We start from the raw sequence: 26,010 nt of genomic DNA, 5'->3' as shown, positions 1-26,010 counted from the left end.
GGAAAAGGTGGGTCGCATTAATATCGATCGGTTCTCTTGACAGGAATGTCACATCAATATCAATTAATCCTGCGAGTAATAAAGGATTGCGTGCCACGAGAAAAGGGAGCTGGTTCTTCTATCCTATCGATACATCTCACGTTTTCCTGCCCAGTTAACCCCTTACCGCGATCATCAAGTCATATCATCATTCCGATAATCAATGATGCGTTCCGTGGAAATTGCCAATAATTGGAAGATTAATAATCGATAATACCTTCAGTAATAGAAGTAGCTCAAAATACAGAAAACGATAACAATTGACCTGCGTTCAGTTTTTATTCTATAAATTAAGATAATGTTGAAATAGAAATTTAATTTGCGAAATATAAAAATGGTAATTAATTGTAGAATTCTGTTATCTTCTGGTATAACATTGTAATAAACATTTACGCGAATATTTTATGAAGCAACTACCAATTTAGTATTCTAATAACGAATTTCCATAGAATTTCGTACAGTGGCATTAATATTTCAATGCGTTACACATTCATTATAATTTTCATTGTGTAACAGTAATAATGTTTAGTATTCTAACAATCAAGTCAAATTGAACAATGCATTTTCATATGTATTCTTAATTAGATTTCAAATACATTTATAATTTAAAGATCATATTACAAATATTGAATCAATTTTGAAAATTATTCATGTTGTAAATAATTTTAGATATTACATTACTGAATATGATGCAGTAATAATAAAACTAATAATTCAATTTTCAAACATTGTACACTGTCTTTGCAAACATTTATACGACACCCACGAGCAAAATTAATTACCAAACTATTATTCATGAAAATTTTAGAAGAAACATAGTTAAAAGAAAGGTTGTCTCAAGTATTACAGTGTTTAATCATAATCACAGGGAAATTTCAAAGACTTCGACTGAAACGAACGTTACATATCAGACAGAATATGAATTTAAGCTACCCGTCGAAAAGATACTTTAAAGCGAAGGAGAAAAAAAAAGCTAACCGGGAAAATCGTTCTACGTGAAAGAAGAAACGGTCGAAACGCGGAAATCTGTTCGGCGGAGTCGACGAGCTCGACGAAAAGAGCCTTACAAACGCAGAGATTTTTATACAAACGATAGCTGCTCGGCTCGAAAACTTTTTCATTCGACAAATGGCGCGAATCAGACCGTTGGCGCATACTAAATTTACTTTTCTTTCGGATAAGTGCAGCTATTTAATTAGCCGACTGAATACGAGACTGAGATGTATTAAAGATATTTCGACGTATAGACATTCGGGTCTTTAAGGGTACATATCAAAGAATATAGATCATGTGCCTCTTAAATTTTGTTTAAATTGCTATTTTCTCAAGAAAACTTCTCAATGCGGAATACGTATAAAAACCAAGCAATTGAATTTGCATTTCAGACTACGACCTGACCACAGATAAAAATTTATTTTGAGATTATTATCTGAGAAAAATCTTAAATTACAAGATAAAATCTAATCCACTCACACCTTGAATAGCGGTAACTAAAAGATTGCACAAAATTTTGTTGTATAAACAAAATATTTTTGAATGAAAAAAACGAAGGATTAGGAGGAACGAGATGTTTTGAAAGTTTCATGGATTTTAGTATCGCAATTATATCGAGGCAGGAGCGGAGTCGGAGATTGAGTTGAGGCTCATAACTCTTGCTGGTCGTAACGTTCAACTGCAGACTGCTCAGTCCTGCATTTCATAGGCCGCCAGATGTTACGTACCTACATATCAGCAGGTACCACTTCACGTGCGCATACGTATTCATTACTAAATTACGCCCACAACATGGTTGTACGGTACAGAAACGCGTTGGAACCGCGAATCGCCGATAGCACAAAACAATGTTGTCCTTTCCGCGTGTTTATTTAACCAAATCGAATCGGTATTTACGAATGAAATGCACGATAAAAGGTTTCAGACCGCTTATTCTAGTATACGAGTATGCAGTATAATTTCTACGTGCAAAATAAAATTTTTTTTAAGATTAATTAATTTATCTTTATTTCATTCTAGTAATCAAGTTAAATCGCTGAAGGATTAATTAGGAATATCATTACTATTTTCATTATCTAATTAATTATCTATTCCTCTTAAGTTATAATTACTGTACGTATAAAAAAATATTTTGTGAGTATCCCAAAATGAAAACCGAAATTTCGATTTGCCTGTGTAGGAAGATGAGATAGAGAGAGAAGCAAAGGCGGAGTGAAAAGGAAACGAGAGAACTATGGAAGCTGTTGCGATGACACCTAATTAAATAGAGCATTATGCTCCAATATCGAACTGTCTAGCATTTCTATTCTGGTTCCTAGTTTAACCTAAAATGCCAGATAAGACGGCATGAAGTTAGAGGTAGAGAATTAGTAGGAGTTCCCTTGGGATCACTGTGTGTTCGTGTGTACGTGTAACGTAACGATGTTCCCTACTTTGAATGTACTTCAATTACAACATTCCGACTTCCGGGATTCTACATTTCTACTTATTCAGGAAATGCTCCGTGAAATTACAATTTCTGTATATACTGACATAGAAGCGAAGTCTATGAACATATATATAATAACGAAACACGATGTTCGGATCAGCTTAGCAATTGAAATTGTTTCAACCGGTTGCAAAACGTACTTATTAAAACTTCAATTTCAGTGAATATTAAAAGATGCTTTAAAAAACATATGCCATTGAAAAGAATCTTAACAATTTACCTATCCAAAACCTATAATAGGGTTTTCAATACCATGATTTCCAATCAGAATCAGTTGAAATAATGAAAGTTAATTAATTCTCATCAGGACACTCCAGTTCCCAGCCAAATACTATCTGGGCAGAGATGAAATTTGATTTACCGAAGATTGTTGAAGGTAAGAGAAGAAGGTAAAATTCATTGGTGAACTGACCATAGACTCGGTGGAGAAATGGTTAAAGGCGAATAGAAACTCTTAGTATCCTATCGGAGGTTTCACCGGCCCCTCGAACATCAATATCGGACAAGATCAGAACTTAAGGCAATTGCGCACTGATACAACAAAGGGCATCGTCTAACGCGGTTATACCTCGTAAGCGAAATTCTATTGCTATATCCCATCTCGAGGGTCTATATTGGCCTTTCTCTGAGAACACAACTGTTCTCTCAACCCTCTCTTCTCGTCATGTTCCTTCGTTTCACCCGATCCATCTCTCTCTCTCTCTAGCTCTTCCTTTTACACATACTCTCTTTCTTCCTCTAACTTATATTCACTCTCTTATCCTCATCCATTCCAAACTCTCTCTCCCTCTTTCTCTCTATCAATACCAACCTAATCTACTTTACCAGCAAATAGTGTTCACGTTCCCCAGACAATGGTTTTCTCTTAAGCTGGATACCACCCTTCCCCTCGTTCTACTTATTTAATACACCAACGACACTTCAACTTTCTTATATATCTTATGAATTAATTACAGAACACCAAGAATCGTCAGGAAAAACGAGCACGATGCGTTTTTGGGATGTTGACACTCTAACGTGTTGCAAAAATTAAATTTTCTTGTTTTGGTCTTAGATCCTTTAAATGGGATTTACCTATCCTCAAATGGCACAGGGTGATCTTAACTGAGGGAACGATTAACTTTCAATCGTTCATACTTGAATAACGATGAAAGATTAATTGATAGTGAAGAAACGAAAGATCGAAAGGTGAAATTTTACCATTTAATGGTAGCATGATTTCCTCTTTCGAGAAACCACCGAGAAAATTGGAAGAGCTTCGCTCAGTGCAGAGGCTACTTGATCGAACGACGATTCTCTACCTAATTGATTCCCAGGGATTCGGTGAAGGCGGCAATTTCGACGAGTGTTAGTAAAATTAACCCGCTAGGTGAGTCGAGCATTGATTATTACGAGGTCAAGTATCAAGCTTCCTTTGAAAGCCACATTATCCCAACGGTTTGACAATCAGCCCCGTCAGACAATGGTACCGTTTCATCGTTTTCCAACCTAACTGTGTTCGTCCTCGCTTCCTGCTCCATTCACCGTATCCCTCCGAATTTTGTACTATCATCACCTCTCATCTTCCTGTACCTAGCTGATAATACAATTCCCTGTTCAATACTAGTGTATGCATTCTTATGCACTTTTCTGCATTGGTGCAGTTGCAAAGTGCAACTGCATTCTTTTTTTAAATGAAATGATATTTCACCTAATTAAATGAAGCTTAATATTTTAAAGATATTTAAAGATAGAAAGAATTTAAGTAGACAAAATTATATGGTATAATACGTTCCATATTTATGCACTTTTGTGCATTGGTGCAGCTGCAAAGTGCAACCACGTTCTTTTTTTTGAATGAAATTATATTTTATCTAATTAAATTAAACTTTCTATTTTAAAAATGTTTAAAAATAAAAAAGATTTGAAGAAACAAAATCATATGCATTTTCGTGCATAATGCAACTGCATTCTTTTTTGAATGGAGCTGTATAATCTCTTTGCATAAATCAATTCATCGGATTACTCTGCGTATAAAAATATATAATATTTTTATATTTATTTTCCCAATAATTTTCACGTTTTATGTAGATAACTGAACGTGGCTTAAGCTCGAGTATTGAACATCGACAAATTCAAAAAAAAAATTTCAGCGAATCGCGCATTATTTATAGTTGAATATTGTTCAAACAATTTTAAATAAACGCGCACCATGGAAGACATTTAAAAGGTTAAAATCGCTATTCGAAATGAATATATTCGGTAATACATTCTCGCGTGCAATCGTGAAACAATTGTTTGACTGGACAGCTAACATGATCGTACGTACTGCAACAAAAATAATTTATTTTTTCCGAACTACTACAAATCGTGCAGAAATTTATAGACCTCCGAGGATATCTGAACATTCAAAATATAATTTGAAATGAAAATCAAGAAAAAGAATATTCAAAGTTGAATGCTTATTAAAAAACAATGAATTATTTTATAATATGCAAGAAGCGTATTTTCAGAAGTCAAATGTTCTACGTATGTGTAATTAAAATAATTACATTTTAAACTGCAGTAATTTCATCGAAGTAAAAAGATAAAATCCTTGTTTTTAAGACGTTTTTCCTGTCTCTGCGGACTACACCAACGTTAATATAAAGTATTATTCATCAGGATATATAAAAATAAACAGAAAACGACGTTTGCAACCAAAATTCAACATAAAAAATGTCATAAAATCCAGTAAAAAGCCATTAACTGCAATTTTACGAAAACATCCTCGTGTAACAAGAGGTAAGTAGATACAAATTAAAATTATTTTATCTTTGCTTACGAAGATTAATAGTAAATGAAATATTTTATTCATAGAACATACTGATTTCGATAAATATCCCTACAAAATGACGTGTCCAAATTGTTTAAGTTATATCATCACCGACACGCGCCTTCACAATACTCTTGTAACACATTCTGTAGCTGCTTGTTTATTTCCTGTTTGGTTAGTAAAGAAGAAAATCATTTTTCTAAGATCATGAAATATTGAACACTAAACTGAGTTATTAATTAATTTTTAACGAGTTAAATGCCACAGTAAGAACGATCTTTTCCACTTACTATCTTATAAAATTAATATAATATTAATGCAATAAATAATTTTTTTTGTTTTAGTAATCCAATTATATTAAATTCATGATAGAGATCACCGATAGTCTTCGCGGTATTCGAAGTATTGATATTTTAATAAAAATATTAAAATTTTATGTTGCAGTCTATGTATGCTACCATATTGCACTGATGAATTCAAAGATACAACACATTATTGCCCAAACTGTAAAATTTACTTAGGAACAAAATTTGGAGCCGGAAGAAACTTATGCCGTTTCTTAAAATTAAATGAAATATTTGTTTGACTAATGCTAACATTAAACATTGATCAAATATCGATTTGTACGAGTATTATTGACTCCCGCCTGTATTTATAAACAGTATTCACAAAAATCTAATCTAAATTAAAGAATTGAATTAAAATCTACGTTAAAATCTCAATTAATGTATAATTGATTATTTGATTGTATTCAGTTAAGATAAAACATAATTATGAACATGATTATTTGCGTTTAAACTTCTCATGTGCAATATAGTTAGATCAATTAAAGCAGTCGACACATAAATAATAATTTCTCAACAAATGCATGTTAAATCAAACTGCAAATTATTGCAAATTGTTGTGAATAATGTTTTAAAACTAAATATTATTTTTCACTCACCGAATAGTTGCCACTTTTCATGTATTTGATAAAAAAATAACGTTGCTCCACTCCGTTATAGATGATCTCCATAATTGCCGCGTGAAACTGCAGCCCAATTTCCATGTAGATTCAACAGCAAACCGCATTTCTATTTTTGTCCAGTTAGCTTGCATACGAGCTGGTTTCATACTGCCGATTATCCAATCCGTATCCTGAAAAAATATCAATGTAAGTTAGACATAAAGTTAAACGTATTTGAATACCGGGTTCTTTACATTGAAACTGCCAGTCATTCAATATTTGGAGACACGTATTTTGCGCGTGTTTTATTTATTCATGTTGTATTAGATCAACAGAAAGAAACAATGGGAGCAGTACGTGTGATTAACGACGATGGCCACTTTTATGGGGAAATAGCTAGTGCTGGTACAAAATTGGTTGTAGTAGATTTTACAGCAACATGGTAAGCTGTGTATGGTTATAGGGAGAGAGTTTAGAAATTCTACAATTATTGCACAATTAGATTACCTGTGCACCCTAATACAATTTCTAACTGCTAGTTTTATCCTTTCTCTAATTGTTTCATCTCAATCACAATCAATGCTATGTAAAAATTTAATCATCTTATGAAATCCAATGAAATATAGTTCAATCTTCTCTGCGGTATTTCATAGGTATTATATTTAGATTATGTATTTCAAAACAATTTCCAACTTATGTTATGAACTTGATAATGATTAAAATTATTTGTACCTGGAGCTATAATAATGTAATCTGTATAACATTCATTGAGGATACATTGTTTACAAATATGTTCCTTTGTTAATGTTATAATCTATAGGTGTGGTCTTTGCGATATAATTGCACCGGTGTTTGAGCAACTATCAGTGAAATATTCAAATGCAGTATTCCTTAAAGTTGATATAGACAAGTGTGTAGCGACTGCTGCTATGCAAGGAGTCAACGGAGTGCCTACATTTTTATTTTATCGCAACAAAAAAAAGTTGGGACTGTATCATGAGTCCGACCCGGCTGGACTAGAATCAAAAATTCAACAGTTTTACGGCAACGGAGAGTCAGAGGATTCTGAGAGTCCAGTGTCTGGACATGTACGAAGTAGTGATAATGTTTTATTATCATATAATTGGAATGATATTTCTTGCTGCAGTTCTGTACTTACAAAAAGTACCAATAAGAAAGTTGTGGTAACTTTGTTTCAGTGGATATTAATATTATCATAACACTTTCATTCAAACAAGTTTAATTAAATATACAATGTATATTGTATTTTTATATGGATTGCATGTGTTTATGATTTTATAGCTTTTTATATTGCTCAGAAACATGTTTCGATATATCATTAGTAACATACACATAATGTGTATGCATCAAAGTATGAAATATTTACATTTCATCTAGATAACTTTATTCATATTTACACATAATTCCCTGGATGTTTGTACCCAACTTTATTGCGTATAAAGCTGTAAGCAAAGAGTACTTTCTGAAAATATTGCAGAGGTTTCTAATTATACTTTTTACAGATGGATCTATCAACGTTTATTACCAAAACACAGTGCGAGTGTTTAAATGAGTCGGACGAGCACAACTTTTTGCAATGTTTGAGCACCGACGAGGGATACCTGGAAAGCGATTGCGACGAACAGCTGATATTATGCATCGCGTTTTCACAAGTAGTCAAAGTACATTCTTTGAAAATCAAAGCTCCCAATGACAAAGGACCAAAAACTATCAAATTGTATATCAATCAACCTAGAACGATCGACTTCGATATGGCAGATTCTAATACAAGTGTTCAAGACTTAACGTAAAGATCAATTTCACTCCAATCTAAGCAATAGAGTTCACCGAATTTTTGTCTAATTTTGGTCATTGTATTTTACAGTTTATCAGCGAAAGATATCGAAGAAGGTAACCCAATTCCTTTGCGCTATGTGAAATTTCAAAATGTGCAGAATCTACAGATCTTTGTGAAAGACAATCAAAGTGGTAGTGAGACGACAAGGATCGACCATTTAGCTATAATTGGTTCACCAATTTCAACAACAAACATGGGAGAATTCAAGAAGGTGGTCAATAGAGAAGGAGAGAGTCATTAACAGCCAATTGCTTATTGTATAATGAATTGTGAAAGAGTATCTTATGTCAAATAAACTTTCCATGGTCATTATATTTGACGGAAATGATACGAAAGTAAAAACTTTTTTATAATTCTTGTTTTTCGTTATGTATCCAGGATCTCTGTAATTACGAAACAATGTATTTAAACTGTACATATAAAACATTTGATTATTAATTGAAAGTTTCGTTGGTATTAAAAATTTATTAAATTTAAACGTGTACGTAGTTTTGTAAGAAATAAAGTCCACTATCGAGATCCTGTAAAATAAATCGTAGCAAATAGTGATCATGAATATTTCTTTTGTATGACACAATGTTCATTTGAACAATATAAAAAATATGCAAATAATTTATACATATACGTTTGGTTGATAAGAAATCTTGCTAAATGCAAAAGTGAGAATAACGAACATTTACAATTGTTACACGCATAATAAATAAATGAATGATTAAATTAACATTTGTATGATTCAATAAATTTCTTTGGATTACGTATTATTTAATAAGGAGATAAAAAAACCAATTTGATTGTACGTTAAATTTTAAAAAACCTTTAATGTTATTTGTTTCATAATGTACAAAATTGCAATTACAATTACTGTAACATAAAATTCATCAATACACTACTTCCAATGAATGAGCTATGGACAAGTTTTATGAATTCGCCAAATACCACCACAACGACATGCTCGTACCCATCGTTGATCCCATGCTCTGATCGCGGCTGTTCTGGTCATATTTTGAACTTGAGCTTTTCCACCGCACCTAAATTTTGTCAAAAAATGATATTATAATAAAAAAAAATTTAGTACAAAATCTCGAACTTTTGTATGATCCTCCTATCGAAATGAATTTTTTTATATTTATATTACCTTGTACATTGTTTAACAAGAAGTGGTTGTTTTCCGAGATACAAATGTCTAATACCATCTACGATCTGTCCAGTATGCATGCAACCTTCAACTGGATTAAGTTCAGGTACAAATAATAATTGTTCAGGTTCAATGCCATATTCCAGCTATAATTATATATAATCAGAAATAATTATCACACATTTAATCCATGTGTAAACGACCAGGTACCCATTTCTTTTAACTCTTAAAAATCAAGTGGAAAATTAAAATTCGGTCCAGAAGAAAAAAAAAGAATGATAGACTGCTAATTAATAATAACTCTTTAAATTTGGAATGAAAATTCTTTGCAAAATTAATGTAAAATGTGTACCTGTTTGTCCCTACAAAAGTTAACAATAAATTATACAGATCGATGAATTGGAGTCTTTACCTGTAACGGAAAACTTTGATAAAAAAGTATAGGAGTAGCTATAGCCATAATGCTACTACCCTGGTGCAATTGTGGTATCATAATTTGATTTGGTAACAGGCAACAATCATCTGGAAGAAAGTCATTGACATTGCATATATTCAATTAAAAATATTTCATACTTCTCTCCAATCAAACTTCTGTGAATTTTCTTCTTCATAATTACTTATTTTACAGTCACTATTCACTATTGAATTACAATGATTTATGTGATACTTAATGATAATTCCTTATAATAATAATTAAAAGTTCTAATATTTTATCAAAATAGAAGATATTTTTCAATTAAACTTCGAATAAAACAACTTTTTCCTCTGTATTTTCGTTCTTAACACTATTTTCTAATATGAGTACTGGCTTCTCCTCATTTAAATTCACAATCCATTGATTAGCTAATTCTGAGTCTGGTTTGATCTCCAAAAATACTTCTGCTTTTTCACTTTTTGGACTTCCTATGTCCGCGATAAAATAGCTTGTTTCGCGTTCTTTATCTGAAGCTTCAGCTGAATCTTTCCTCTCATTCAAATCTCTTTTAACGACGTCTTTATGAGCTGAAGGAAAATCATTCGGAAAGAAATGTTTCCTTTCTGTAACTGCAGGATTATTCCCTCTACTTTGCTCAGCCTTTTCTGCTTCTCTTATAAGATCAATAAAAAATAATTCTCTCGGCGAGAGCAATGCTTTTGGAGTCTTGGTATCTATTTCATCCTGAGGAGTAACTGTTACTAACTTTAAGTAACTTTTCATAGATTCTCTTTGTTCCTTCAGACTACTGACTTCTGATTTCGATATATTTTCATCTTCATTTTCGTCAATCTTTTCTATACTCACTGTACCAGCACATTCGATATCATTTCCCAAATTACGACGATGAATTACGAGAGGAGGAAGATCTTTGTGTTTCTTGATTTTATCATGAGGTTCTTCAACAATATTTATGTCTTTTTGATCGTGAACAATATCATTTTTATCAGGACGTAAATCATTCAAATATTCATCATCTTGTTTTATGTCTTTCAATTTTACGCTATCGGTTAAGAGTACCGGTTTTGAGGAACCATTCGTGCCGTATGATTGTAATTTCATATCATCGTGTTTAGAATCGAAACACCTCCAAATTACTATGATACATAACATAATAAAGAGCCAAACTAAGAATGCCAGGAACCAATACAAGACAAACCAAACGGCAGACCATTGCGAGGATGAATTATGAGGAAGACTGAACAACAGAGGTGTTAATATGATCCAATAAACAACGAAGATACAACACGTTGTGATAGAAAATATAGCAAGTTTGTTCGGTTTCGAACACGAACAACATCTTTTTCTACCACTGTCTTGGTGCAATAACTTGTGCTTCGTTAAAGCCAATGAATTCTTATGTTTAACAGCAAGCTTTTCGCTCATTTTCAAAATATAATTATATAAAATACTTTTCCACTACACTTTAGCAACCTTGCGATATTCTCTAGCTCATATTCAATACTAACGAAGGAAAAAATCTGTGATTCCTGTTCAACACACAAGGAAGTGGTGTTTTATCTTACTTCCTCGGTAACCAACGTATTACGATAAAATTCAAATGATTATTCAGCAGTGTTATACACAAATGATTCCCCATTCTTAATTTATATTATTTCATATAATTAGTGAACTAAAGAATAATGGCATAAAAAATGAAATATCAAAATCGTAATAGAAGCCATCAGAGTATTAAGTTTCCATCAGGAATCCAAGAGTATTAAGTTTCCATCAGAAATAAAAATATAATTATACGACCTTTTCTTTTTTTCATCCTCAGAAGTATTAAAATACACTACCGAAGTTTGACCTGTTTCCCTCTTACTCTATATAATAAACACAGAAAAACTTACCAATTAAACCATCATCAACCTGCTGAGACTGAGTATCTCCGTTCGGTTGAACCAATTTTGATAATAAACGGAACAACAGAGCCAATACATCGAGGTTATCAGCACTGCGAAGAAATACTGGTAAACACGAGGGTCGCAATAAACCCCATATACGTATGATCACGAGCAATTCCCTCAATGTATTTAAGGCCTTGTGATCCTTCAAGAGTTCATACTGAGTTGTGGAGTAAAAAAGAAACAAAAAATATAATACAACTGCATTGTCCTAGATAATAATTAATAGTATTTAATACTAACACCGCCTGACTTCATTTGCAATCGTTGTTCCGGAAGACGAGCTAAAAGATTCAATGCCAAATCGGCGACCCATTGAATCAATTGTTGCAACGATTGAAGTGTACTTGGTTCGACGGTGAATTCTTTTGGATCAAGATGCAAAAGTACCTGGCATATCAAATAATTATTTATCACGATGATAGCTCTATTAATTCATATTCTATTTGAAGAAAATGAATTTTCACCTTATCCACATCAGTAATCGCGTCATTAATTACTGTTGCCAAACTTTCTGCTGGTTCCTTATCATGGGAAATTAAATCTGACGGCCTTAATAATGACTTAAAAGCTGTAGCTACAGAATGAATCATAAGCAACGACGATAAATCAGCTGCTTTGCTCTGTCCTGATACTAACATTCTAAAAGTAAATATTTTTCTTTTGAACATAGCAGATTGTATCTCATTTACGTTCCTTTTTTAGACAATAACAAACCTGTATAATGATGTTTTTATACACAGAAACTGAATATAATGGTATTGTTGTATCGGTTGTAATTGTCTATTGAAAGAAACATCCAGTCTTTCGCATAATGGCTCGATCATCGATGATCTTAGACACAAAAGCACATCTAACCAGTCTAATCCTGTTACTAAACAATATTCCAACAATGTACAAGCGTAGCTTAATGCCAACGATGGTCCTGTAAGGAAAATTGATTAGTCGTGTTCAGAGGTAATTTCCTTTCCGGAAATAAAATTACCTCCATCGGGTAGTAATTTGTATAGATACAAGTTTCCACGGGTATCGCAAGCCAGAAGTACGCAACCTAGCCACGATAAGTCTATACTCGTTACGGAAACTGAGCTCTTAAAGTATTTATTGTTAGGTTCCTCGGGCCTCCATGCCATATTTAAGAACGATAAGGCTATTTCTTTTAGGCAATCACGGCTTAAACAATGCACCGACGAATCTGCCAAAGCTACTACAACGTAACTTGGAAGAGGCGATGTGGTGACTATAGGTAATTTTGTTGTTGCTATTGCTGTTATCGGTGATTGACAACGATACTGTGATTGATGTTGCCAAACCTATGAATATATGTATAATAAACACGATGCTTTAAAATGTTCATTCAATTATTTTCGTCTTATTTGAACACCTACCACAACTGTTTTAAATGGTTCTAATGTTTTTGGTTGAAACAACTTGTGAACTGGTTGTGACTTTTCCCTCAATTCCCATACCTCTACGATACCTCCACTATCACTATTAACAGCAACAACTAAAGAATCTGCATCTTCTCGAACTACGAACTTTAAGTGTGTCACACTTGTATCTATGAAAATAATTGTCTATTATTTTAGTGCCTAACAATTGTAGATGCTAGAAGAATAGAAAATTATTTGACTCTACATGTATTGTCCTTTGGTACACCATCCTGTAGAAAGAAACTTGGAAGTGCTTGAGATGTAATGGTACATTTATCGTCATTTTTACGGACTAATACTCTGTAACACCTGATTGGTAAGCAAATATTACCGCTGCTTACAGCGACCAAAATATGACCATCTAAAATTTTATGAAATTTCGTATCAGCTGATTTGCGTTTGTTTAAACAACTAGTTTAATAGAAATTTGTGTTTATATACTTTTCCCGTAACACAGATCAACTGCTGTTATCCTATGCCTTATACTCCCTAAACTTTCTGTCGAAGAACAGATAGGGTTTTGAAAATCTTTTGTGATCATAATTGCTCCAACCATGCCAGTGGTTGAGACAACTAATACACCCTCAGCAGCTCTTCCACCAAATTGTCTGACTGAAGGAGCAAAAGGCAAGTGATTGAATTTTTCACTGTAATGAATACTATCTTTTTTCTCTGTTACAAGACCAATCTGAAATAATAATTCCTTCCTATACATTCAATTCGCTAATGTTAAATAATTCTTTAACATTAGTTGTAACTACCTTTTTCCCATTATGAAACCAAGCTGCACCTAATATATGCTCACCAACAAAACAAGTGGAACCAATTAATACCCAGTCATTAAGGACATGATCTTTCAACATCCATAATTGTACATGCCCAGTTGAATCAGCAATAACTAATTTATCACCTGGTAAATCCCATTCTATTGCAGTAATAATATTCTTGTTTGACAATACCCTGATGATATAAATAATATTAGACCTTGTAGAAAATACCACAAATAGATAAAGAAACTATTTGGAGATATTTCTTACTTGTGGGTATGCCAAGGCATATTTAAATCGCATACATAAACATGAGAACCCCATGTTTTCCCACTGTTATCATCTAATTCTGTAGTTGTAGTAAATGCTGCTATATTACGGCTAGATAGTGAGCATAAAGATTGTCCCTCATACAGGCTAAAAATTTGATTACTGCATAAACATTGAACGATTATATTTAAGAAACACATTCTTGCACTTACGTGTGATAAAAGCATATTTAAAATTCATGGAAAGACTGATGCTGAACTAATAAATGAGCTATCAAATAAACAGTAAATAAAAAATACTAATATGTATATTAAAAAAAGAAACAAATTTCCATTGACATCCTATGCATTCATTATATATGAACTTGAATGAGAAGTTATGAAAATGTATATACTAGATCTATTCTCAATATTACATCAGAATAGTACAAATATGATAAAGACAATTCCATACCTCTCCTGATTTATAAATGGTTTTGGTGCCACTTTTCTATTTACAGTGTACAATAAATCCATTGTATCTTATATAGGTTATGTTAGAACCCTGTAAACACTATAAACACGAGTGCTGGCACTCCGCTATATTTTGTCTATTACTTTTGTGCATTGCGTTATACAAGAATATGGTATATAATTTTCAAGTTATAAAAGATAACATAACAAAACTATGCCGGGAAAAAAGACAAAAAAGCTATATACTCGCGGCAGCAGTCGTCAGTACTGCGTCATGTGATAAACTTATGTGTTTGTGATGTGAATCCATCCGAATATGCATTCTCCGTTCTGATTTAGGTCAATTGCAATTATGAGACATTTCCCATTATTTTTAGTTATCCGACATACAACCGAGCTTTGAAACATTAAACTGTACTTCAAGTACGATCAACATAAACGGTACATTAATAGATTCGTTCATCGAATTATGCAAGTTTTAATACATTTTTAACCTAGCTCCGTTTGTTTTGATTTGCTTTTTGCCCTGCAAACACTGATTTATATTAATAAATTCATATTTGCATCGTTTTCTCCTTATTTATTTGATTCTCCTATACCTATACTTGTGGCATAATAAAAAGTATCATGTATTGCTTAACTTTGGTTAATTTATGTTCTTCCTTATGGTTTGGATGATAATTATAAGAATACACTGTTGTTGCTTTGGGTATAACATCAGAAGAACAAATTTCGGAATAAAATGCATGTTTTATCATCAAAATTTAAGTTAAACATTATAGATTATTAGAAACTATTTATGCTTGTATCTGTTTACTCTGCTTATATAATTTGCATTAATTGTAAAGGAATATTATTATTTATTTCCCTATTGTATATTTCTTTTATGTATATAGATGTATCTGAAAAGTATTATGATTTGAGACAAGAATAAACTAATCTTTAAAGTATTGTATCCTTGTGAATGCTATGTACTAAACCTTACAAAGATTAATAACTTTATTATACAGAACATGGATAGTGATCGGGCAAAGGACAATGCTTCCAAAACAAGCGAAAATCCTAACAATAAATTTGAGGAACCATTAGGATTAAGTACGAATACTGCTCTTGAAACCTTACAACGTGATATCAAAAGAGTTCTACAGGAATATGAAGAAGAATGCAAAAGGAACAAGTAATTTTGTTACTTCTTATTAATATACTGAAGGAAGAAGATTCCATAATTTATACTATATATATATATATTATGCACAGAAAATATAAAGCTTGGCTAAAGGATACTTTACACCACCGTAGTCAGTACACAACTCTCTGTTGGACTTCAGCAATTGCACTTTTGATCAATAGCATTATCCTTGTTATTGCATCCTTCACAATCAATGATACATGGTATGAACTAACTACTTTATTCACAAATAATGCTAATAGTTGCACTATGTGTATTCATGTTACTAAAATGGAAGATTCTTCAAGACTGACAAAAATCTTCAAAGCAACAAAGTTTAAAAGAAAAACTGAATGTAGAAAATATAACTGTATGAATTGTTGTAGGTACCCTACACTGCCTTACGAAGGACTGACTGTCTGTTGTTTAGTAGTGGTAAATTTTATTTTAGTCGTATCGGATAATAAATTACGACACCACGAGATTCCTCATAGAGTACGAATTCTTCTCGACCAATTAGAAGGTATTCAAACAATCTACATTCTATAAAGCTTCAAATCCCTTTCATGCAATCATTGAGCATTCCTTTCAGAGGCAAAAAATATTTGCCAATGGGACACCGAAAATTATCCACATTTATGCAGCCCGTTGTCTCCTTGTTTAACTTTACAATGGACTTATCGCGATGGTCACATAGTTAATTTGCCCTGGGCACTATTGGTTGCTGGAGATATAATTGTGATGAAACCTGGACAACAAGCTCCTGGATACTGTGTTCCTTACAATGTAAGTTTGATAGATCATTTAAAAGGAAACATTAACAATATGAAATAATTACAGAATCCTGAAGCACCTGTATTGCATGCAAGAGAAGTATACAGTCCACAGGTTCACAGTGCTAATGAAATTTTCTCTACTCCTCAAGGACGAATACCACTGAAAAATAAAATCTACAAACTTCAAGAAACACCCTACTTGATGAACCTGAGAATGGCTCTTGATCAGGCCCTAGATAGACCGGTCACCTATCACAATCGCAAACGACATCTCTTAATGATCTGTTGTATCGAACAATTAGCTTATCCAGTTCTTTTAATAATAGTCTTAGTTGTTAATTTGTTTCGATACTTGTATCTGTGGGAATACTTTGGTATTGGTTACTGGAACGAGATGTTCTTGTTACAACCGATCGCCGTTAGTCTTCCTTTGCTTCCATTAATATTTCCTATCTGTTGGATCTTTTTGAATTGCTTCGGTATGGCCCGATTCAAGGCTCTCTTCAAACTTTATCAATCTTCGAAAAAGCTACAGGTTAATATATGTTTAGAATGGTGAAATCTACTCGATAATGTACTTTCACAGAGTATTAGGGAAGCACGATTGTTTCAGTTCGTGGATCCTTTCGAGGATGCAGACATCTCTGGACCTACTCATCCAGAGGTGGTGTACAATTGGATGGAATTGAAAGAGTATTTTTTCAACATTCTCCTTGGTAAAGAGCACATGATGTCTAGATCTGCGAGTATTCTACACGTTCTAGGATCAGTCACGGTATTTAATAGATGATTTAACAACTCAACACCCTGATACAATAGAATGAACAAAGATAATTCAATTTCCAGGCACTATGTTGTGTGGATAAAAAAGGAATTCTATCGTGGCCTAATCCAACAGCTGAGAAAGTATTTTTCTTAAGAAACGCCAATACCTTATCACCGTCTTCGAGGTAAATATTTAACAACATAAACGTAAAATATAACGAATGCTAAATTTACAAGATTGCAATTAAGTTTCATCGTTTGATAGTACCGGTAGTTTAGACAGAACTTCTGAACCTCAATGCCAAACTCAAACCGAGGATTCCAAACAAGAATCAAATAAAACATCATACGTACAACATGGTAATAAGGAAGCAAAGAAATGTTAAGCTGTGTTATTTGTCAAATTAAATTCAGGCCTTTAGAAAAATAAAATCATTATATTTTCAGATCTATCTCATTCAACAGCAGAAGTCTTGGACCTAACTCATGATCATGCTTTACCATTTCGACTACAATTTGATGATCATTCTTGGAGGCAACATTTGAACTCATTAAAACCATTAGGTTTAGCAATTCTATTGAACACATGTAACATGGACACACAAGAGCATTACATGCAATTTTGTTGCCATGTCACTTGTGAAGCTCAGTATAATGAAAATCTTGTACCAGTCACTAACAGACGGTATGTATTTCATTATTCAAGTCGTTGTTTTTAATTATTTATTTATTTATTTATTTATTTATTTATTTTTTTAATTTATGTTTTGCCACGCTACATTTCACTCCCTCCCATTCGTTTCATTTTTTTTTTTTCTTTTTTAATGCATTACTCAAACTAATTCTCCCGATTGTTAAGCTTATCGCATCCAGTTAATCGTATGCATATTCCTAAGACAAGTCCAAAAGGTAACACGTCCAATTACCAGTAACGTTGATCATACACATTTGTCAGCTACCAGGATCACAGTATAGAAGATAAGAGTGGGTATCGAGCAAAAGATACAATGCAAAGTTCAAGACAGGTGTATTTAGACGACGAATCGGGGAGCCTTGGGCAAATGTGGTCAGTCCAACCATAGTTATTTTTATGTATCCACCGTATTTTATTAATTAATCCACCTGTATGGGTGAACATGTTCTGCGTGCATTAATAATATATTCATGGGAATGCTAATCATGGGACAATCTCACGCTTCTGTTCTATTCTTTCTATTCTCACCGATGATATTCTTTTCATTGATATTTAATATGTGATCCGTACAGGTGTTTATGCGAATTAGCGAAACAGATAGGTTTCCAAGATCAGGCCCAACATATATTCCAACTGGAGCAACAATTGTCTACGTTCAGACACGTGGTAAGTATAATCAATTTTACGCTAAACACCTGCTCATAGAAGATCAAAATAAAAATTCTTCACGAATTTTTACAGCAACCAGAAATGGTACGACGTGATATCAAATTCGCACGATCCTTGAGCATCGCGACAAAATTAAAGTTTCCTTTTCCACATATGGTGGCCGTGGTGGTAAGAGAACGCACTGGTGGTGGTTTGCAATTACTTACGCAGGGTACAGCTGATATAATTCTAGACTCTTGTATTGAATTTTGGGATGGTCATGATCTATGCCCACTTTCAGCGTCAGACAGGTACACGGTAATACTAATCACTTCAAAAATTGATATGTATTCCTGTGTCTTTTTTTTTTTAAATTTTTGGCGGGTATCTTTCAGGAAAAAGGTGCAGGATTTTTATCAGAGAACAAGTCTAACATCGTATTGCACCGCGTTTGCATATAGACCTCTGACACGAGGTATCGGGGATAAAATGTCCAAGATATACATCGAACTTCCAGCAGATAGCAAGCACTTGTACGCACCTCACAGAAGTCCTACGCCATTACCGTGGGACTTTAGAAATGTTCTTGATCCCAGAGTGAAAGGCATACTAGGGCAATTTCACTCGACTGGTAAGTTATAAGGAAATATTCTTGTTTATACAGGGTGGACCGTATATTATGATACAAGTGAGATGAAGAAAGATAGAAGAAGATTTTTAGAAAAATTCTAAAAGTTACAGAATACTTTTTAAGTCATCAAATTTACAGATTCCTTATTGTGCAATGAGAACAAAGATGATAGCGTGAACGACGTTGAAAGTTGCTTTGAAATTCAATGCAATCAAGTGTTCATTGGAATGGTGACCATGCAATATCAAGCACAAACAGACATGGTAATCAAGTACTAATAAATTCATCAAAAAATAACATAGTGAAGAATTCTATGAATTGTTTAACAGGTACAATTGATAGAACAACTTGAAAGAGCCTGTATCCGTTTTGTTCACTTCAGCAAGGAGAATGAACTAAGATCCCGTGTGTTTTCGGAAAAAATGGGACTGGAAAGTGGATGGAATTGTCATATATCGTTGCTCAGTGAAAGAGCTAGGTACTGTACCATCATCATTCTTCTATCCTCAAATCTATGTCTCATAAACTACTTTGCTTTGCTTTCTTTTGCTTTTGGATTAATCTGAGAAGTTTGGGGCATGTCCTCACGTTGGAAAGTATTCCAAATACGTTCTATTCTATCTTTCTCTCTCTATATATATACGTGTAAAATTTGTGTACAAAAACATATGAAACATAAGATCGTGTTTTCGCTAATCGTGTATGTTGTTGGTGTTACAACTTCTTCTTTGTCGATTGAATTTTTCGTACGTGTCGTTTCTTAGTGTTTCTTTCTCTTTTTTTTTTTTTGTCTTCTTCTATCTAATCTCTTGTAAATCTAAAATAAATGGTGTTTAACTGATATCAAGAAATCTGTTTAACTTAGCTTATTCGTCATAACTGTGGATGTGAATGTAAAATATGCATGTACGTTACAGGAGACAGCAATGGCTGGAGAGATATCCACACATGACCCCATCGTATATGTTTGTCTATACCTCTTTCTTTCAATACTGTTACTAATTTGCATGTTTATTCGTTACGCTATTTTTTTTTAAATATTTTTCTTTTCTTATGATCCTCGTTTTACATAGAGTTAAACGTTCTAAAAGAATGCAATGATCTGATTCTTTTGCCCACCCCCACAACCCCTATCTTTGTTTCTTTATTTTCAATGATTGATACGATATTTTAGCAAAATCTTTGTTACGAATATTTCCATCTTTATACTACGTTGATATTTAGAGTGTTCAGTTAAGTAGTTGTTTAATCATGTTTATCTTTCTGTATAGTTTCGAACGCTTCTTTCATTAGCAAACAACACTACGTTCGACAATATTTATTCTTGTGTTACACTCTAACAATTAATTCTATGCACATGTGTTAATATCTTATTATTTACCATGGCATACGTGATATACACAAATAAATGTATGTAACTAACACGCCAATATTAGGTCCGAGAGTCCAGTGGGTTGGTGGGTGAGCCAGGCAGCAGCCATGTCCTCACCCACTCCCTCGGCCCAATCTCATCAGCATAATTACTCCTGCATGGATGAGGCCAGCCACTTGCTTAATCGTGTCTCTCCTCGGTATGTTACAAACTATCCTCTTATCACACGAAAAGAATACACACTAAAATACATTCAACGTTATTTATCACTACGTATCGAGTTTCGATTGAGATATGTGTTTTCGCTTCTCGAGACGATGTTTAACCCTTTGCTACCAATTTAAAGCTTTAGCTTGACCCAGTTACATGGGACATTATGTATAAATACATCAATTAACATATTGAGCCCATGACAATCTTTTGAAATTCACAATGGGTTGCTAAACATGGTAGAAGAAGATAGATCCTAGGGCGTGGATCTACGCCATTTGGTCACAATTTGTTAGGAAATTTTTGAAGTAAATATGTTCAAAGGGTTAAACATAAAATATTAAGAGCATGCTATTCGAACATTTCTGCTGCATAAATATGCTGCATCAATGTGTTTGTGTTCTAAGAATATTATGCATGAATGAACCATTGGAAGGCGATTTTTTTACAGTGGAATTTGTGTTACATTATAGTACGAATTTGGACAATAGCCGTGCCATGAGTATGTCAGCACCAAGTGCCATAAACACCGACTTCTCCACTGTTAAATTCGACGACGAGACCACTGAATGGAACGACACAGGAGCATCTCAAGTTAAAAGTGCCATGAGCCATAGGTTTGTTTCAACGTCGATTCATATTCCATTATCTATGAATTATTGATCATTTTAATTTTATTCTGAATTTGCATGGCAGTCTAAGTCATCTAGTACAAAGGATCACGAGAAACGGATCGTCGCATTTTTCGTAATTGCTTTGTTCTCCACTTTTCATCTTTTAAGTAGATTAGACCTTCTTTCGTTGCTATCAATTATGAATTAAGTTTGAATTTTTTTTAATTTCCATATTTTAAAGAATCTAGAAATCGTAGATAGCTGATCATGTTAACTCTTTCTGGTATGAAATGCAAGGAACATTTTTTTGGAATTTTCTTAGTTCTCACACTACCATAAAGAGCTAAACTTGTATTGTGCCTTTTGCAATAATTATTTCTTCAAAATATAACTATGGAGGATTGAATGGATAAATGATTTTCAACAGAGAACAGGACACAGTAAGAAGTGAAGACAGCGTGCTTGTACAAAGTGTGGATTTAGGTTCTGGACAAGAAGCATGGCGATCTTTGAGCTGTCTTACAGATAGCACAGAACAAAGTGCTCCTGTGAATTTTGATCTCTCGAACAGGGTAAGTTTCTCTTATAAGAAAGGATTGAAATATTAGATGAACATTTTATATGTTCCTTAGGCAAAACTACCTCGAGGTATCGATAAGATTCGACCACATATTGAATTGATAGATAATGTGCCTCTTTTGGTGTCTCTATTTACCGACTGCAACACTGCTGTTACAAGGGAAATGTTGCACATTATGCAAGATTATGGAGAAGTCGTTTGTGTACTTGGCTCTTCAGCCAATGCAGAGAACATGCCGATTTTTATGCAAGCCGATGCAGGGTAATTAATCAATTATTACATTATTATTTTAAGGCTTTCAGTACTACGCTAAAATCCTATAGAATTTTCAAAGTTCTAGAAAACCATTTTCAAATTCTTCTTAAAATATTAAATTATATTTCGTGATTATTAACAAAAAAATGTAATTAAAAAAATATATTACATACAAATTCATACAGAAACACTGTTTTCCTTGTTTACGAAACGACCAGGAGCTTCATAACTCGTCTTATATATCGTATCTTTATCAATCTGAGCAGAAATGATTGGTCTATGTTTCATCTGTTTCCTTTTCGATACGGGTCCTGTATACTGATAAGATAATTGATTTGTGGTGTGATAATCCGTCTTGAACTTAGTTCTCCAAAAGTCTCGTTTCGATGGTCTTTTTATATGAACAAGTCCAAAATCTTGATAAGATTCCTTGGTCACCGTTTTACAATCCATCGCTACTGGATAGCAGACTTTTCCTTGATATGGTTTATAACGTACAACTTTCGAATATCCAGGATCCATATAGGATAACATATTAGTACTCTTCATATCGTGTGATCCATTTATAGACAAACTCGATTTTGGAACGAATGCTTTTGACACTATCCGATTTATGGCTTGATAAGAGAGATTATACGTTGTACCAAAATCAAATTTTCCTGTTTTACTAGCTAACATTTTCTCATGCATCCCATAATTAAGTCGGAATTTAGAGGGACGATCAAATTTCATGTAAGACCTGCCATATGTTGTATTATAATCAACTTTTATAGTTGGTTTCTTGTAAGGTCTATTGTACACCGAAGGACGTCTTTTAGGTGGTTGAAGATATAATAATTTCTCATCTTGAAATATAGATTTGGGTTTCTCTATAATCTCTCTTGCACAAGGAACTTCGATAAACTCCATTTGTATAAAAAAATTTAATTTCTATCAAATTTGGGTTATATAAAGAAACTATCAAATGATATTTGTTACATGTGCAATTGTTTCATGGAATATTTCAGCATTCAAGCGGTATCAATTCTGATTACAGCGTGGCAGTGGAACCTTTGTATCCTCAAGTTTGTCAAAGAGTTCCTGTGTTGATATCAACCAGGGAGAATCAAGGACCATCTCCGGTTGATTTGAGTAGAGCATTGAATTCCATTGCTTGTTCATTGAGTGTTAAACGAGAGGATCCAATTGCGATATTCCATTTAATTATGGAGGTAAATCAAAATAGAAACTGCATCCTCATACCCATAAAAAATGATGTAATAGAATATTTATTCTGAATTTAGGCTCGACATTACATGACATACCTCTGGAATTGCGTGCAGTTCTGGCTGTGTTGCACAGTCACCCTCTCTATCACTCAAGCTCTGTCTGGCTTTTTATTACTGCCACCTCTATTTTCCGTCGATCAAGTATTATGGCTTTGTTGTTTAATCATTCCAATGTTATCCATATCACTGATCGCCACGCCTATGGATTCTACCATAATGCAACGAGCAACTGGCAAAAATCAGTGCACCATAAATGGACGGGTAAAGTAGAACTTAATCTTCCATTCGATTCTATCAGAATCCTCCTTCATATTACTTCAATTGTTTTCCAGATTGTATTATTCGTTTTATGGTGTTATGGCAGTAAATTTTTACCAACAATTGTAACGATAGTTTTATCGCAATGTATGTCATTTTTGACTCTGTGCCCTATATACGCGACAAACTCGAAGTGCCTGTATGTATACCCCAACATAAGTGGAGAAGTTACATGGGGTGGTTGGGGCGCTAAACCAAATGTTATTTTAACGATACAACATTTTGCTCTGACGCTGTTCGTATTACATTTGGGTATGTATTTTATTTTAATATCAGAATGCAAACATGGATAATTAGTATTTCTCTTTCTTCACAGTAACCTTATCTATAGGCTTTGTACATAGAGAGTATTCTATTTGGAAGAAACAACCTTTTAATAATTATGTGTGGTTTTTAAGTGCATTTATAGCGTGAGTAAGAAATTCACTCCCATACTCTTTGCGAATAAGCAAAGTTTATTAATATTTATAAATTGTTGTTTAGATTATGCGCACAAGCAGCATTCTCAGGGACTGTGTTTTACACATTTTGGAAAGACGAAGGTCAGAACATCGAAGATTTTCCTCTTCATATTCCTTTATTTTTCTTACTTTCCTTGCCATTCATCTTCACGATCAATGAATTAATCAAGTGGCAAGAAATTAAGTAAGTACACGAACGTTTTGAAAACTCATAAAATATTTTATTCATCGTTGAATCTTTTTCAGAGTGAACGTAAGGTATCAGAAACGGGCACGGCTAGAATTTGGTACAAAATTAGGGATGAATTCGCCATTTTAGAGAGCATTTCTTAAAAGGGATGAAAAGTGAAAGATATAAAGATAAAAAGAGCCAAATAACGATAAAATGTGTGTAAATATAAGACGACAGTTGAAGGAAACTAAAATACTCAAGTCTCGCATAATTATCTAAATCGTTAATTTATTACATATTTATTAATGAAATTCCCTAAACATTGATCTACTCGAAAATATAATCGTGTATGGATAATGTTACAAGGTAGGATCATCAATTTATATTCAAGTAACTTGTAAATGGTTTGACGGTTTAAACAAAATGTTTCTAAATGTTCTACTTAATCAATTAAGGGTAATTTTACTGCCTCGATTGAATTTAATGTTCGAAACAGGATAGCTCTGAAAGTCGTATAATTGTTCTTTTCGTTATTCGAAAAATTAACATCAAAATATTTATATTTTTGTATAATACCAAGATAAGATTTTATATTTTATAGACGTTAGTGTGTTGCTATGTGCAATATTCATTATGCCATGTTTCGGCGATACAGTGTACTTAATTTTTCAGGCATATGTGCACGAAAAGTGTGCAATAATTTAGTCTGAGTTTAATGTGTCTTGCCTCTGATCTCTGAATTTTTGTTAAAGAAAACAAAAAGTATATCTACTGATCTAATTTAATTCAGTAGAGTTTCATAAACTATTCAATAGCATTTGATATTTCTTTATATAAATAATAATTACAGAGGAAGTATTATAAAAAAAAAAATTTATTGCTGCCTAGACCTAACAATTTTAGTATTATTCATAGGAAAAATGTACAGATATATTGTTAAGTTTTATTGTTCTTGATTTTATTGTGTTCCTATAGAATATAATTTATTTTCAACGACAATGCTTCAAATCAGGATTCTTTAAAATGTCTGTTTTGCATGATTAGTAAGCGTTTGTCTTGTGTGAATGTTTTAGGCTTTGTAAACTAGTATCATTTGTACGTAGTTGAAAGTAGAGAAATGATAAATTAAAACGTATAATAGAAGACCATGCTAGTATACGATAAATATCAGGATATTTCGATGTACATGAACGATTCACGATAGTATTTTAATGTTTATTCAACCCAGAGCATATTCTGTTCCTTCGATTATATTGAAATCAATTTTATGCAATTAAGTGTTTTAAGTAGGACTGTTATAAAAATTTGAATATCAGTAGACTTCGGATTTCAACTTTGAATAATTGAAAATTATTTGATTAATAATTCAATTATTTAAAGTTTTACAGTTCTAATTTTAATTGCAACCTGCACGCTGTATATTACTTTAAAATCATGCACAGTTAAACAGTAAACACATATAAATCATTTAGAATATAAATTTTGTTTATTCATAAAAATCATTTCATTTTTTTTTTTTT

At 33.0% G+C, this 26,010-nt stretch overlaps 5 protein-coding genes across 11 annotated transcripts in view; 2 read left to right on the top strand and 3 right to left on the bottom strand.

Annotated features, from left to right (window-relative positions):
* The window catches only part of LOC114871237, a 290,378-nt gene that overhangs the window by 220,506 nt on the left and 43,862 nt on the right, over nt 1–26,010 (bottom strand). The window contains exon 2 of the mRNA XM_029176905.2: nt 6,259–6,452. The gene's annotated coding sequence lies outside the window, so the exon portion shown is untranslated. The remainder of the gene's footprint in view (nt 1–6,258; nt 6,453–26,010) is intronic.
* On the top strand, nt 6,488–8,840 carry LOC114871242 (thioredoxin-like protein 1). Its single transcript, XM_029176915.2, has 4 exons — nt 6,488–6,703; nt 7,082–7,349; nt 7,785–8,068; nt 8,147–8,840. Exons 1-4 carry the CDS (start codon nt 6,606–6,608, stop codon nt 8,358–8,360), a joined length of 864 nt encoding a protein of 287 aa, XP_029032748.1. The 5' UTR covers nt 6,488–6,605; the 3' UTR covers nt 8,361–8,840.
* LOC114871234 (mediator of RNA polymerase II transcription subunit 16) lies at nt 8,918–14,984 on the bottom strand. 2 transcript variants are annotated; one of them, XM_029176899.2, is made up of 14 exons: nt 14,560–14,984; nt 14,107–14,268; nt 13,831–14,029; nt 13,511–13,757; nt 13,275–13,430; nt 13,025–13,197; nt 12,622–12,949; nt 12,354–12,561; nt 12,104–12,278; nt 11,880–12,026; nt 11,583–11,796; nt 9,667–9,776; nt 9,255–9,400; nt 8,918–9,147 (listed from the first exon to the last, which is right to left on the bottom strand). In XM_029176899.2, exons 1-14 carry the CDS (start codon nt 14,619–14,621, stop codon nt 9,024–9,026), a joined length of 2,451 nt encoding a protein of 816 aa, XP_029032732.1. In that variant the 5' UTR covers nt 14,622–14,984; the 3' UTR covers nt 8,918–9,023. The 2 variants fall into 2 exon arrangements, with proteins under 2 accessions (XP_029032732.1, XP_029032733.1); XM_029176900.2 differs by having other exon boundaries at nt 14,107–14,253.
* LOC114871239 lies at nt 9,683–11,576 on the bottom strand. Its single transcript, XM_029176908.2, has one exon. It carries the CDS (start codon nt 11,113–11,115, stop codon nt 9,991–9,993), a length of 1,125 nt encoding a protein of 374 aa, XP_029032741.1. The 5' UTR covers nt 11,116–11,576; the 3' UTR covers nt 9,683–9,990.
* On the top strand, nt 14,910–25,655 carry LOC114871232 (transmembrane protein 94). 6 transcript variants are annotated; one of them, XM_029176891.2, is made up of 27 exons: nt 14,910–14,999; nt 15,569–15,735; nt 15,816–15,950; nt 16,113–16,249; nt 16,319–16,512; nt 16,567–17,037; nt 17,116–17,277; nt 17,349–17,452; nt 17,533–17,627; nt 17,715–17,952; nt 18,223–18,333; nt 18,534–18,627; nt 18,703–18,920; nt 19,005–19,240; nt 19,379–19,503; nt 19,570–19,718; nt 20,158–20,205; nt 20,677–20,811; nt 21,296–21,439; nt 21,864–22,008; nt 22,069–22,277; nt 23,308–23,482; nt 23,555–23,800; nt 23,872–24,109; nt 24,174–24,267; nt 24,341–24,502; nt 24,565–25,655. In XM_029176891.2, the coding sequence occupies exons 2-27, from the start codon at nt 15,572–15,574 to the stop codon at nt 24,635–24,637; spliced, it is 4,302 nt and encodes a 1,433-aa protein (XP_029032724.1). In that variant the 5' UTR covers nt 14,910–14,999; nt 15,569–15,571; the 3' UTR covers nt 24,638–25,655. The 6 variants fall into 6 exon arrangements, with proteins under 6 accessions (XP_029032724.1, XP_029032726.1, XP_029032725.1 ...); XM_029176893.2 differs by lacking the exon at nt 18,223–18,333; XM_029176892.2 differs by lacking the exon at nt 20,158–20,205.

This window comes from Osmia bicornis, chromosome 10 (assembly GCF_907164935.1).
Source record: "Osmia bicornis bicornis chromosome 10, iOsmBic2.1, whole genome shotgun sequence".
Classification (NCBI taxonomy): domain Eukaryota; kingdom Metazoa; phylum Arthropoda; class Insecta; order Hymenoptera; family Megachilidae; genus Osmia; species Osmia bicornis.
This window is presented reverse-complemented; position numbering and strand designations above follow the sequence as displayed.

Bases quoted from the DNA above. Each gene is read 5' to 3' on its own strand.
- LOC114871242 (XM_029176915.2), top strand. From the start codon at position 6,606: ATGGGAGCAGTACGTGTGATTAACGACGATGGCCACTTTTATGGGGAA. The intron at 6,704-7,081 runs GTAAGCTGTGTA...TATAATCTATAG, and splicing joins GTAGATTTTACAGCAACATG to GTGTGGTCTTTGCGATATAA. The intron at 7,350-7,784 runs GTACGAAGTAGT...TACTTTTTACAG, and splicing joins AGAGTCCAGTGTCTGGACAT to ATGGATCTATCAACGTTTAT.
- LOC114871232 (XM_029176891.2), top strand. From the start codon at position 15,572: ATGGATAGTGATCGGGCAAAGGACAATGCTTCCAAAACAAGCGAAAAT. The intron at 20,812-21,295 runs GTATGTTACAAA...GTTACATTATAG, and splicing joins CTTAATCGTGTCTCTCCTCG to TACGAATTTGGACAATAGCC. The intron at 24,268-24,340 runs GTGAGTAAGAAA...ATTGTTGTTTAG, and splicing joins TTTTTAAGTGCATTTATAGC to ATTATGCGCACAAGCAGCAT.
- LOC114871239 (XM_029176908.2), bottom strand. From the start codon at position 11,115: ATGAGCGAAAAGCTTGCTGTTAAACATAAGAATTCATTGGCTTTAACG.
- LOC114871234 (XM_029176899.2), bottom strand. From the start codon at position 14,621: ATGGATTTATTGTACACTGTAAATAGAAAAGTGGCACCAAAACCATTT. The intron at 12,562-12,621 runs GTAATTTTATTT...TTTTCCTTACAG, and splicing joins CAAATTACTACCCGATGGAG to GACCATCGTTGGCATTAAGC. The intron at 11,797-11,879 runs GTTAGTATTAAA...TCCACAACTCAG, and splicing joins TGCAAATGAAGTCAGGCGGT to TATGAACTCTTGAAGGATCA.